At 40.9% G+C, this 13,691-nt stretch overlaps 1 protein-coding gene across 3 annotated transcripts in view; it reads right to left on the reverse strand.

Moving 5' to 3' along the window:
- LOC122904745 (gamma-secretase activating protein) overlaps positions 1–13,691 on the reverse strand; it is an 83,792-nt gene that overhangs the window by 26,538 nt on the left and 43,563 nt on the right. For all 3 annotated transcript variants that reach the window (XM_044245884.1, XM_044245883.1, XM_044245882.1), the window contains 5 exons: positions 11,125–11,217; positions 10,788–11,005; positions 8,832–8,901; positions 8,177–8,259; positions 5,145–5,198 (listed from right to left, as the gene is read on the reverse strand). In XM_044245884.1, coding sequence (XP_044101819.1) covers positions 5,145–5,198; positions 8,177–8,259; positions 8,832–8,901; positions 10,788–11,005; positions 11,125–11,217 — 518 coding nt within the window. The remainder of the gene's footprint in view (positions 1–5,144; positions 5,199–8,176; positions 8,260–8,831; positions 8,902–10,787; positions 11,006–11,124; positions 11,218–13,691) is intronic.

Raw genomic sequence — 13,691 nt, forward strand, 5'->3', positions numbered from 1 at the left:
AAACTGCCAGATGGAAGAGATGGATAGAACCAGGCATGTGGGAAAGGGCTCAGAGTTTCCATTGGCTCCTGAGGGACACCGCCCTCCCACACCTTAGCATCTCAGAAGCTCTCCAGACCCCTTCAGTAAGAGTTCTTTATGGAGGCTCCATGACTTAGGCAAGATTGATTAAATCACTGACCACTAGTGACTGAACTCAAATCCTGGCCAGTCTCTCTTACCTCTGGGCTGTGGGGGAGGTGGGGGTCAGTGCTGGAAGTTCCAACCTTCTAATCACCGGTTTGGTTCTTTAGGCAACCAGCCCCCAGTCTTAGGTGCTTTCCAAAAAATCACCTTATTAACATAACTCGGGTGTAGCTAGAAGGGGCTTGTTATGAATAACAAAAGACATTCTTTTCACCTTTGTGCTATTTCAGGAACTGGGAACAAACACTGAATATAACAAAAGATGTCCTGGTAGCTCTTATCACTTAGGAAATTACAAGGATTTTAGGAACTCCGTGCCAGGAGTCATGGATGAAGACCAAATGTACATTTCTAGTTATATCATAGTATCACATATATACCAACTGCACTTTGTAAAATCAGTATTTCCCACATCACCAACGGACATTTCTGGTACTACATTGTTATCAAAGCAACAATCCTTATTTTTACAAAATTGTAAGGTATTGCATTGTAATTTTGTTGACACTTGGGTTCTGTGAGAAAACTTGTATTTAAATGCCAGTAGCTGTCTGTATGTCTGTATTGGGAGGGTCAAGGAAAAAAAGTCTTTTTTATTTCACAAAGCAATTAATAACACTCCTGCTCTGCCCAATTAAAACTGTATTCTTAAAATACTTTGAAAGTGAAGAAGCGTAATTAAATGAACAAGTCTCTGGAGAAGAGCCCGGGTGCCAATGACTGTATTCCCAAGTGCTCAGGGGCACTGAGACCCCTGATAGACACTTGACTTAACATAGTGACTTCTGATAGGACGTAAGTGGGAAGGGCTCTTAAGTCTCCCTGGCCTTCCCAGTGTCTGGATCAGACAGTAATCTAAACCAATGACTAAAAGTTTTCCTTACTTTATAAAATGAAACTAAAGATGTCTGGCTTAAAAAACACATGAACATACTCCCATTTCTCCATTTGGGGCATGCTCATTCACCTTTTATCATTATATTCCAGTAAGTGATTGTTTCTATGTATCTCCTAATCTTCATCCTCATGAAGATTAGGAAATACATATTTTGTGTGTGTGTGTGTGTGTGTGTGTGTTAAATTTATTTATTTGACAGACAGAGATCACAAGTAGGCAGAGAGGCAGGCAGAGAGAGAGGAGGAAGCCGGCTCCCCGCTGAGCAGAGATTCCCAATGCGGGACTCAATCCCAGGACCCTGGGATCATGACCTGAGCTGAAAGCAGAGGCTTCAACCCACTGAGCCACCCAGGCACCCCAAATAGTATCTCTTTTCACTAGAAAATCAAGGGTAATTTTAAAGCTTTCAAGAAAATTGCCACTTCCCTAGAGAAATTCATGTTTTATGAAGGGCTAAAATCATTCCTGGGAAGGACACTCTTGATAACATTGCTTTGAAGGCAAGGACCTTGTTTCAGTATACTACTTGTTTCACTGTTTAAAATTCTTCTGGAAACCATTTTATAAAGTAAGGAAGCCACTAGTCTTTCAGGTGATTAAGTGTTAATTCAACTGGCATATGCCAAGTTACATTGCATATTCCTATACTAAACATTTGTAAAGTACTCCACAGAACTCTTTGCAGAAAGAGCAGGAAGAAGGTGCTTTTCCACCTTCACTTTGCCTTTCCCTCTCCCCACCTCTTATCAGGGCGGTCATCAACCGGGGAGGGAAGTGAGTGTGGTGAGAGTAAATAAGGATCCCTGGGGCCTCAAGGAAAGTCTGGCAGCAAACGTGCATTCATTCCAAAGGTAACTCGTGATTCAGGTCAGAGGTACTCAGAGCCAACTCCTGTAGCGGAGTAAGCAGGGAGAGAGCAGTCTTGTAACTGCGGGAGGGGAGGGAGGAGCCGAGGGTGGGGAGCCCACCCCCCAGCCCCCCACCTCCCCCCTCAAGCAGGCCCATCGCAATATAATGAAGCTGGGACTTGGGGGTAGAAGAAGTAGGTCAAAGGCAGCGGCTTCTAGCGAGGTGTATTGTGCAAAGAGGAATGGGGAAACAAATGAGAAAGATCAGAGCCAGGAGTCCTGTGTCTCCCATGCTGAGGGATAATGGGGTAGGGGTTGGGGAGCTGGACAAACCAAATCTAGTACCATCTCTTCCAGAGTTCAAGGCCCATCCCAGTAGCGTATCTTTGCCTTCCCTGACAGATTGCGACTGCGTCTGCGTGGACAAGGTCGTCAAGAGATCTACGTTCAAATGTGTGCTGTGTAACACTTCCTCCCGGCATGCAGACACACGGGGAAGCAGCACAGGAGCTCCCAAGAATGTCTGGGAATGGTTGATGGGAAACATCGGTCTGCGGGACCAGATGTCAAAGGTCATTAGGGGAAAGGAAAAAAAAAAAGTGATATGCACAGTGAATATTAGGGGAGGAAAAAACTTGAATAATAAAAAAAGCATCATTTTACACACAGATATACAGACACACAAATAGGAAAAAAAAAAAAAGGTGCAAAAATAAGTCACTTTGTTCCTCAGCGAAGTCAAATAATATTCTTAGAATAAGTCACTGGGTAAAAAATTAAGGAAATCTTCACATCAGTCTTTTATATTTACTTAATTTTTAAAATGACAATACGTGGGACACCTGGGTGGCTCAGTGTGTTAGGCCTCTACCTTCGGCTCAGGTCATGATCTCAGGGTCCTGAGATCGAGCCCTGCATTGGGCTCTCTGCTCAGCAGGGAGCCTGCTTCCCCCTCTCTGCCAACTGCTCTGCCTACTTGTGATCTCTCTCTCTCTATTCAATAAATAAATAAAGTCTTAAAAAAATAAATAAAATGAAATGATACAATGGGGATAAGGTTGTAGTAAAACTGATAAACCCATAAATTTTTTGTGAGTTAATCGCAATGTTTTTTTTTGTTTGTTTCATTTTGTTTTTGAGTATCCAATTTGGCAATAAGAATCAAAAGCTTTCAAAACTGTCACAGTCTTTCGCCCAGCAATACTCCTAGACATTTAACCTTGGAGGATAACTCAAAAGAAAAACCATCTAGATAAAAATATTCACTGCAACATTATTTTTAATTGCATTTTTTTTAAAATGGGGGCTGGAAACAAACCAAATGTCTCAAAACAGAAAAATGATTCATTAGGACACAACAACCCAGCAGATTCCTCTGGAGCCTTTAGAGGTCATAATTACGAAGCTCACACAGCAGCATGAAATCTGATGTAACTGGCAATCTTTGTTAAATATCTCTGGATGGGGGCGCCTGGGTGGTTCCGTCATTAAACATCTGCCTTCAGCTCAGGTCATGATCCCAGGGTCCTGGGATTGAGCCCGGAGTCCAGCTCCCTGCTCAGTGGCAGGAAGCCTGCTTCTTCCTCTCCCACTCCCCCTGCTTATGTTCCCTCTCTCCCTGTGTCTCTCCCTGTCAAATAAATAAATAAATTCTTTAAAAAAAAATCTCTCTGGATGGCCGTCACTACTATGCATTCCTATGACAAAGGCTAGAGGAAATGGGGATAAAACTAGCAGTTGATTCCTATTTTTAGTATATGTGCTGCCGAAGTGAGCACTAGCAGTTGATTCCTTAGGAACTGTAGAGAATTGTGGGTGACACTACTTTCTCCTTAAAATTCTCTTCACTGGGCTCCAGGTGGCTCAGTTTGGTTAAGCTCCTGCCTTTGGCTCAGGGCATGATCCCAGAGTCCTGGGATTGAGCCCCACACGGCTCCCCCTGCTCTGCGAGGTCTCTCTCCCTCTGCCTGCCACTTTCCCTGCTTGTGCTCTCTCTCACTCTCTGCCAAATAAATAAAACCTCTAAAAAATAAATAAATAAAACTCTCTTCACTGGTTTCACACATTATGGGTTTGGTAGGACTCATGATAAAAGCAGAAACAATACCAGGAAAGGAGGGAGGCTCTTAATAAGAACATTTTCAGCTATTCGTCAAACCTTTCTTTCCCCTTCCTCTTTCTCCCTTTGGGGGGCTTCACAGTGGTCCCGGCTGTGGCCCAGAACCATCACCTTTCCGTCTCCCTGAAGGACCCTTCTTAGGACCGAAACCCAGAACCAGCAAACCTGCCCCAGTCGGCCCTCTCCCAGTCCCAGTGCATCACCGGGACCTCAGACCTCACGACTTTCTGCTTTCCCCAGGCTGCCCAGGCCTGGCCTGCCCTCCGTGGATCCAAAAGAATTAAATGTAAATAAGAGAGCGGCTGCACAGCGAGCTGTCTGCTGCCAAGTGCTGAGATTTCCCACTACACATCACGCTATAATTAACAGGAGGCGATGCCAGAAACAACAAAGGAGCTTCAAGGAAACAGCTAAAATACTCTCCAGTTTTTAACTACATACACATTCTTTTCTACTCACCCACCCCACCCCGTTCTCCCTATTGTGCTCAGAAGCCCTTCTAAAACCACCAGATTACACAAAGACACTAATAGCTACCCCTTAGTGGCAGGAAGGAGGTGTGCAGAAGCTTCACAGAGACCGCATTCGGAGCCAGCAGAGGTCACTTTTAAGAAACAGAAAAGTTGTTCTTAGAACCAGAAGGAAATTAGATAATCTCAGCCCAGGTTACTTAATGGGTTTAAGGCTATGCGTGTGTGTATGTGTATGTGTGTGTGTTTGTGCATGCATGTACTGAGGGTTCTCTAAGCACGCGTAAGAACTCCAGTGTGGACTGGTTGGAGGTGCCGTGGAAAAGATGAGTCCTGTGTGGTTTAGGTTGACCCCATAACTCTCTGTCTTCAGAAAACTTCCCTCTCCAAAGAGTATTCCTAAGAATTGCCATAATAATATCCTCACAGACGACTCAACCCCTTAGGAAGGATTCTTCTCAAGAACGAATCCTACCCCTTGCCCCCATCCTCCCGCTGAAGGTCTACAAGTCCTTTAGGAACCACCCTAGTGCTTGACACAGAGAGCTGGAGCTCCCGTTGAGTGTGGAGGCCAGCAAGGAACCAGGCACGGTGTGCTGTTGTCTCTCCCTGGAAGGACTTACCTTCATGAAAGGCAATGGGATCTCTTCCGTCACAAGGGTTATTCCAGGAATTTCCTACGGTGGAAAAACACACACACAAATGTGTATCAACCACCACAAGCCTGAGCCTTCAGGAAGTATTTTCTGCACAGACAGAAGCTGAGGGCAGCTCCCAGTTTGCTAACCTCTACTTTAAATAAACCTTATAGTTTATAAATAGCAGTGAACCAGCCCATCTCTTGCCTTGAGAAGGGAACTATTCTTTCAAGTCATGATTACAATAGAGGGCCAATCTCTGAAGGAAAGGAGAAGACTATTAGGAATACAGAGCAACTAGTATATTATTTACACATTTCCATTTAAGAACAAATGAGGCAAATTACACATGCATTATCAAGCGTAATAATAAGGGAGACATGTTCCTTCTCTGTTTATTCCTCCTTCCTCCCACTTCTTCTCTTTTGCTTAAATGTATTATATTATAGTTGACCCCTGCCTCCATAGAAGGAACCAAGATTAGTGGGGTTCTTTTTTGACTTTAATGGAAAATTTTCCTTCGCCTCATTCTCTACCATAATTTCAGAAATAAAAGATTCCCATAAAGAGCGGATGCAGCGGTGGGACGCCTGGATGGCTCAGTTGGTTAAGCAGCTGCCTTTAGCTCAGGCCATGATCCCAGCATCCTGGGATCGAGTCTCACATCGGATTCCTGGCTCGGCAGGGAGCCTGCTTCTCCCTCTGCCTCTGCCTCCCTTTCTGTCTGCCTGTGCTCGCTCTCTCTCTGACAAATAAACAAATAAAATCTTAAAAAAAAAAAAGAGAGAGTTGATGCAGTGGTATCACCATGGCAAATACGAAAGGTGTAAAATCTGTATCAGGAAATCCAAATTATAACACTGTGAGCATCAAAACAAAAATTTCAATAGAAATATAAACTTCCAAAATGGCCCCTCATTCATTCATTTTGGAAGTGTGTTTCTATATTAACTGTGTAGATAAGCCTCTCAACCAGTGAATTCATCCTTTATTTTCTAAAAAAAAAAAAAAAAAGGTAGACGATATATGACAAAATAACTTTGAAAGTGTTCTGTAGAAATAAAATCTCGTGTTTGTTTAGAACTCAAATGTACTAGATTTTTACTGACACACAATATTCCTGTGGAAAGGGGCACCACAGAAATGCAGAAATAAATGTCCAGAATATTCAAGCAACTGAGTTGTCCCCTATGACCACTGAAAGCCTGTGTTAAGAATGTATTTTGTGTTTCACTCACCACTACTTGGTAAGTGAAGATACTTCAAAAAAGCATTAAAATTTCACTATAGCTTTAGGTTATAAACAACATCTTAAAATAAGAATAACAAGGCTAATTGTTTGCAAAGCATAATTCAGGTTATTTATATGTAAGAGCACCATATGTTCTAGTATCTTAAAAAATTCAATTCAATTATTTACAGAAATTATCTGTCTCCATACAGAAGTATGATATTACTTTTTTTATCCTAGCAAGGATTTATTAAAGGATAGAAACAAGAGGATTCGTAGATTAGGAAAAGAAAAGGCAAATGGTGGACATCATTGCTAAAGAAAAGCAAGGACTCAGAATTTCAGGATTAGTAGAGACCTTTAAAGGTAACCAAAACCCTGAAGTTTAGAGCAAAATGGTAAACCCTAAAAGCAGCTCAGTAGATGGTGATTAGGACTGTGGGTTTTTTTGATTATTCTCTCACAGGACTTCCTGACCTCACTCTGTAGGTCTACAATAGCTCCTCGGCCCCATGGTCATGAGAAACGCAAAAGTAAGAAGCTGCCTCCCAAAAGAGCCCCTCGAATGGTATCCAGCTAACACATGCTCCATCTTTAAACACAACCCTGGGAACTACAGGGGATCCCGGTCTCCTCCTCCCAGACACGGAAATGGAGGATGACAGGGCTGGGTGGTGAGGGAAGAAAACAGAGAGGTGCATTTCCTGACTCCCCGTGGTTTAACCTGCAGACTTCCTGCCCCATCATCATAGACGCTGTGTGTATGTTCACAAGAGTTCTCAAAGCAAACAGTGAGGGCTTGGAGAACGGACAGATGAGCTGTCTTTCCCTTGTTACTAGACAGCAAGGCAAGAGCATTTAACAACCCTTAACAGTCAAAGACAGAAGGACCTTTAGGATAACTACTGCTGTGTATACCAAACATTTAGAAATTAATCACACATACCTGACTCTATTTAGATAGTCTAAATACAAAACAGGCAAGTGTCACGATACATCCCAGTACTTATTTTCCTATGTCTGTGTTACCTAAATTCCATTTATTTTTCTAAATGCCTTTTTGATACGAACCTCTGCCTTGGAACTAAGCATGTTGTTCTAACACCTAAGTATGAAAGAAGAAATCTTTTCCAGGGAAAGCCTGAAACCTTTTTCAGGGTTTTTGCTTTTTGATCCAACAAACCTCAGTTTACTGCACCATGTTCTAGAGAAAACAAACAAAATTTTTGCTCAGCACTTCCTAATTGAAAAACTGGGAAGAAGGGCCAAGGGGAAGAAAAGGTCAAAGGGAGTGAATTTGCTTAAGATCACTAAATTTTGCTGATCTTGAGGCTTTACAGTTATTACAAATTTTCCTTATGAGTCCGGGAAAAGGGTTAAATCTCCTTAGGAAACAGAACAGCTTACAATAATAGCAATGGCCCAATCATTCGCGTTTATAAAAACCTGAGAAATATTTTAGTCTACTCTTGTTGCTAAAAAAAAAAATGTAAAACACCGTTTGAAGATGATAGAGCATTCATTCTGCTTAGTAGTAGGAAGAGTAACACATATCCTGTACCTACTCCTTTAATTCTCCTGTTTTATGTCACTACCTTTGGCTAACAGCAAGGATTCATAATTATTCTTCTGCCAGGAGACTCCAACTCAGATCCTTATCAGTCAAAAATAGACAAATGAAATCACAGCCATGGGTACTGTGACAGGGATGTCCTACAACTGACCCACAACTGGGTCAGTTTTAATTTTAATTTTAATCACACAAAGAATACAAAGTGTTACTTACTGTATCCCAAGCGAACACTGAGGAATATGGCAAAAGTTTATCCATGTTACTTGTCTCTGGATATATGCTCCAATATGAAGAAGCTGAGTAGATTTTTGAAAGAAGAAAAAAGAAAGAAAAGAAAGAAAGACATGATTCAATAAGAAGAATAAGGCAGTAGACACTGTTAATTCACCAAAGCAAGCAAATCCCCAAAAAGTTTTTACTGCCTTATCCTTATCTTCAAAAGGCTAACCGTTAGGGTCTACCTTTATAAAATGTTCAGGTTCTGTTCTTTACTATGAGAATAATTTAAAAAAAAAATTATTTGGCACTTCTATCTACCCCCAAATGACATTATACTACTTTACACAGAAATGGCCAACACAAAACTGAACTAAGAAAGTTTTTACATCTTACTGGGAGGAAAAAATCACTAGTAAGTTTAGAGAATCAAGATCCTATCATATCTTATCAGTCTCTGAACTGTCGTAGCTTCTCACAAGACCACGAAAGAATGAAATTTAATCAGCTGCTGACTGAAACAGAGTTTAAAAAAAAAAAAAAAGTGCTTCTAACCAACATTTTGACAGATTGAGACATTATCAATTTGTTGCTTTCCCTCCAGCAAAAGGGTCAAGGATTCAACTTAATACGCACCATCAGCAAGACCTACCAATTATAAATTCCTGAATGAGGTCAAATGAATGGCAGGCAGAGACATTCTCAGAAATCCACTGAATAAGCTTTAAAAAATAAGAAGACAATTCTGTTGTTATGTATATCTGCACCCTGCCCCCACCACAGAAGAATTACAAAATGTATGTGACTCTTTTTAAAACACTGTATCTATTTTGAAACTGTCAAAGAATACACTCACTTCCCTTCAAGGCGTGTAATGCAAGACTGTGGTTTAAGGAGTCTTATAAATCTTATAGTCTATTTTACATATATTAAAATAGTCTCTTTTACATATATTTTTAAAATAAATATCCCTGGCTGAAATCTAAATAAGCCTTCTTCGACCCCACGTCTGCTTTTGCTAGAGTGGGTCATGTTACAGCAAAGTACCAGTGTGAAGAGCTGGGGGATAGAGGAGAAAACTAAACCCAATCACACCTCAGAGCTCAAAGGCAGCAGACCTGGGTTTGAATCCAGCTCAGGCATCCGTGTGAACACTGGCACACCACTTAACCTTGGTGAGCATCACTACGGTCCTCCCAAGCATAGGTTGTAAGGACACCTCTTTCAGTGTCCACGACCATCCTCACCTGCTGGCGGACTGAAACTCCTTGTTCCCAGCCTTAGAACTGAAGTATACCATGAGGCTTGCCTAGCCACAGAGCACTCTCACATGTCTGCTCCTACCAATAAATAAGTGGTTGTTTGTTTTTTAAGCTTTGTGTATTTGTGAGAGAGAGAGAAAGAGTGTGTGTGTGTGTGTGTGTGTGTGAGAGAGAGAGAGAGAGAGAGAGAGCACACCCACAAGCAGGGGAGAGCAGCAGCAGAGGGAGACACAGTCTCCCTGCTGAGCAAGGAGCCCGATATGGGACTTGATCCCAGAACCCTGGGATCGTGACCTGAGCCATAGGCAGATGCTTAACCGACTGAGCCACCCAGGCATCCCAAGAAACAGTTGTTTTCATTTCTAAACCTATTCATGCTGGTTATACTTTCCTTCACAATTAGGTAATTTTATAAAATATTACCATAGATGAATGAAATATGGACTCAAAAAGAGTGTTGTTTGGTCAGTAAAAGTTGAACACTTTGGAAAGACTCAAAGGTATATCTAAAACACTCACTTAAAAAAAAATCTAAGTGTGAGACAACTGTAAAGGATTAGAAAAAATTGCCCAATAGATACAGATTGTTTTTGAGAAGATATTTAAAATATGGCTCTCCTTGGGTTAACGAAAAGAAGACAGTAAGGTTAAGGAACAAAAGGAAGAAGAAAAGTCAAAGACAGCACATTACTAGTGGTTTTATGTAAGAAAAATGATTCTGAACTCCAACCAGCTAATCTACAAAGAAAGGGTCTTAAACTACATTGAAAGATAGGTGAATAAATGCACTTTTTGTTGTTCTAGGTTAAAATAAGATAAAGTATCTTTTCTTCAATTACCCAACCACCCATTGGTCCCAATCAAGTCTAACAGAGGGCTATCTCCAACTTCACAGGACAACTGTAAACTTAAATGACAAAATGTGTAAAAGTGCTTCATAAATTCAATTGTGAAATATAAATAATCTTTATTAAAATGTAATAAATATATGACACCAGATTTTATTTCTTTTAATGCTATACACCAAATAGAGACCAGGAGAAAAAGTAGGTATTTGAGAAGCTACTTCCTATTTATGGAGCACTTTCTTGGAATGTTAATGATATAGCAAACGTGTAGGCACAGTATTGAAAAGAGAGAAGTCAACAGACATGCTCACAGTCTGAGGTCTGGTCGGGGTCCATATAAAGAAGCACGAGAAGAGAATATGTTCAAATCAGAACGGAGACCATAAACGTCAACTAATTATTACCAAATGAAAATGGCATCTGTTCATTTCAACCACAAACATAGACGGCTGGCGTTGTCTATTTGCCAATCTTTTTAACTTGAAGCTACATAACCACCTTGGCTTCCAGGAACTGGGGGTCTCGGCCACAGGAGAGGACACAGTGCAACACGGCCATCTTCTCACAGTCTAGCTGAGTGTTCCATAGGAACTGTAATAAATAGGACTGGTTGAGGACTGCCCTATAGAGCTTTCCAGAATACCAATCCAGTACCAGGGACCCTGAGAGTGACTGTAAAGGGCTATGAGGTAGCATGTCAACCACTTCATTGTTTCCTGGCAAAAAAAAAAAAAGAGAGATCAGGAAATAAAAGAAACCCTTTTCACCCAAACATAAACATTGTCAAGAGAAACCCAAACGGACCACATTCATGAGGGGAAAACCACAGCCATACCTGTCAGAAATAAACTGTGGCAGATCAGGTCCGGATGTTGAATGTTAAGTAAATGAAAGAAATGACCAGGTAAGTAAACAGCCACGTAATAGTCTGTAGAAGAGAAAGATAAAAAGTTATCTGCATGTGGCAAGAGTTGCACAAAGATAAAGCCCAGAACTTGACAGTATCCCTATTGGTCTTTGAACCTCTTAAAACACAAAAGTTTTGATCAGTGTGAACTGTTCGATATCAGCACATTTCATCTTCCCGCCAGATCTTCCTTGTTCCTATCTGTGGCTAGTTGTCTTCATACAGTTGGCAACGGTTATCTTAACTGATATCTGTGATTTTGAGTCCAAGTGAATTGTGGCTTTATATGAACCTAAATGACCTCTAAAAGCAAATTAGAAAAAAAAAATACCAAGCAATATAAATTATTCCTTTATCTGATAGTCTGGGAATAGCTTATGATGGGAATTTCCCTCCTCATTTCTGCCGGCTGGGAGACCCTCCAAAATTTTGTTTCCTATGTTTGCCAACTCATCGTCATCATCACTATCGTCTTCGTCATTTTGTTTAGAGAACCCTTAAATTGATGTTCATCAAAACAATCTCTGCAGGCATTCTAACACTTGGTGAAGTACTGATACATTTCCTTGCACAGAGAGCTGCCGAGAAGTCACACCTTCACAGTCCCTGCGTTCGATAATTTTGTACGAAGAACACTGGTCCACAGATGGAGACAAGGTATAAAAATAGGTTTCTGGAGAATGGGAAGGTGGAAGTAGCCCTTGCCAGTAATTTTTCACACGAGAGCAGTGAATGTCCTACAGATGACATATTTAGATTGTAAGCGAGGCAGCTGGATTCTTTTTTCCTAAGAAGCCAAGAAATACATGTTAATTATTTGCATAGAAGGCATTCAGGGGAAAGGAAAGGAAAGAGGATGTAAAACTCAAAGCCGTTGACTTAAGTAAGTGTCCTCTTGGTCACTGGGGATCAAGTGATGTTAACGAGCGTAGCACAAATGGTTGCAATAATATTCTTGTTATGGCAACATTAAGTAGAAACACACAAATAATGCTATAGTAGAGTACGGTAGGAAAGGGTTAGGCATCAAACGACCTAAATTAATTCCTAGCCTAGCATTTAACCAGTTAATTAGGGGGGTAACTACGTCCAGTGAGAGGAGGCATTTGGAAGGCAATGAGGGTTGTTTGGAGTTGTCACAATCACTGGAGTGGAAGGGGGAGTCCTCCTGCCATTTGGTGAAGGTCCTTAAATCCGTCAATGTGCAGGACACTCTCACACAAGAAGTACTGTCTCAATGAAAATGCCAACAGGGCCCACAGTAGGTCAAATGATGACCCCCTAAGATGTTCACGTGCTAATCCCAGAGCCTGTGACTGTGTCACCTGAAGAGACAGAAGGCACCTTGCAGGTGAGATCAAGGATCCTCGAGATGCAGAGGGTATCCTGGAAAATCCAAGTGGACCCAAGGTAACCATCAATATGTTTACAGGAGAGAGGCAGAAGGAGCCTGGACTACAGAGGAGAAGATCACTCGAGGATGAAAGAGAGATGGGAGTGATGGGGTCGCAAGCCAAGAAATGCCAGCCTCGAGATGCTGGGGTTGTCCGAGGATTAATTCCTCCCCAGAATCTCCAGAAGGAACCATTTCTACCCACACCTTGACTTTAGCCCCTCAAAACTCATTTCCTGAATTCTGACCTCCAGAACCAAAAGACAGCATTGATGTTGTTTTAATCCCTAAATTTGTGATCATTTGTTATGGCAGCAATAAGAAAACAACACAGTGTCCCTGATAAGAGACACTAAAAGGAGACTGGGCACAGACCTCAGCCTTTCTGAGCTCAGTTTCATTATCTGGAAAATGAGGATAACATCACCTAGCAGAATTGTTGTAAGGATCAAGATAATGGAAATAACATACTTAGCATATAATACTCATTTTTAAAATATAAATAAATATTTTAAAATATAAATAAAAATAGCTTTTTATTTATAAAATGTATCCTTATATAGAGGTGTCTGGGTTCATGGAAAACTTTATTCTTTAATATCTTATCAACATTAAAACTCTATTCTTCAATATTTTAATTAAAATATTCAAAATAAGTCCCTTTAATAGGGTGATAATTCAGAACCGTTATATGTAATTAATAGGAAAAAAAGGCATCACTCAAAAGCAATACTGTTGTCATAAAAATTACCTCTGGAGTAGTTTTAAGCTTGGGCATAATTCTGTGCCAAGAAGACTAAATGTGTATAAGAGGGAAAGACAACTTATGTAAGAGCCTATTTTTACAAAACTCTAGGATTTCTGCCGGCTCCACAGTCTGAAGACCATAGATTAAATCATGCCTGCCCTTTTCTAGAGTTATTCTCAGGGGAGAAAAAAAGAAGGCTACCTTTGACCTGACAAAATGCTAAGTTTTTTTTTTAGTGGAAAGTTTCCTACATCACTCTTGAAATGGGATGTTGATGCAGCATTCTCTGATAAGAATCAAGTCTCAGACCCAGGAAACCTTATATTTATCTCTCTTACCACAGGAAGCAGTAGA

The sequence above is a fragment of the Neovison vison genome, chromosome 4, assembly GCF_020171115.1.
Source record: "Neovison vison isolate M4711 chromosome 4, ASM_NN_V1, whole genome shotgun sequence".
NCBI lineage: Eukaryota > Metazoa > Chordata > Mammalia > Carnivora > Mustelidae > Neogale > Neogale vison.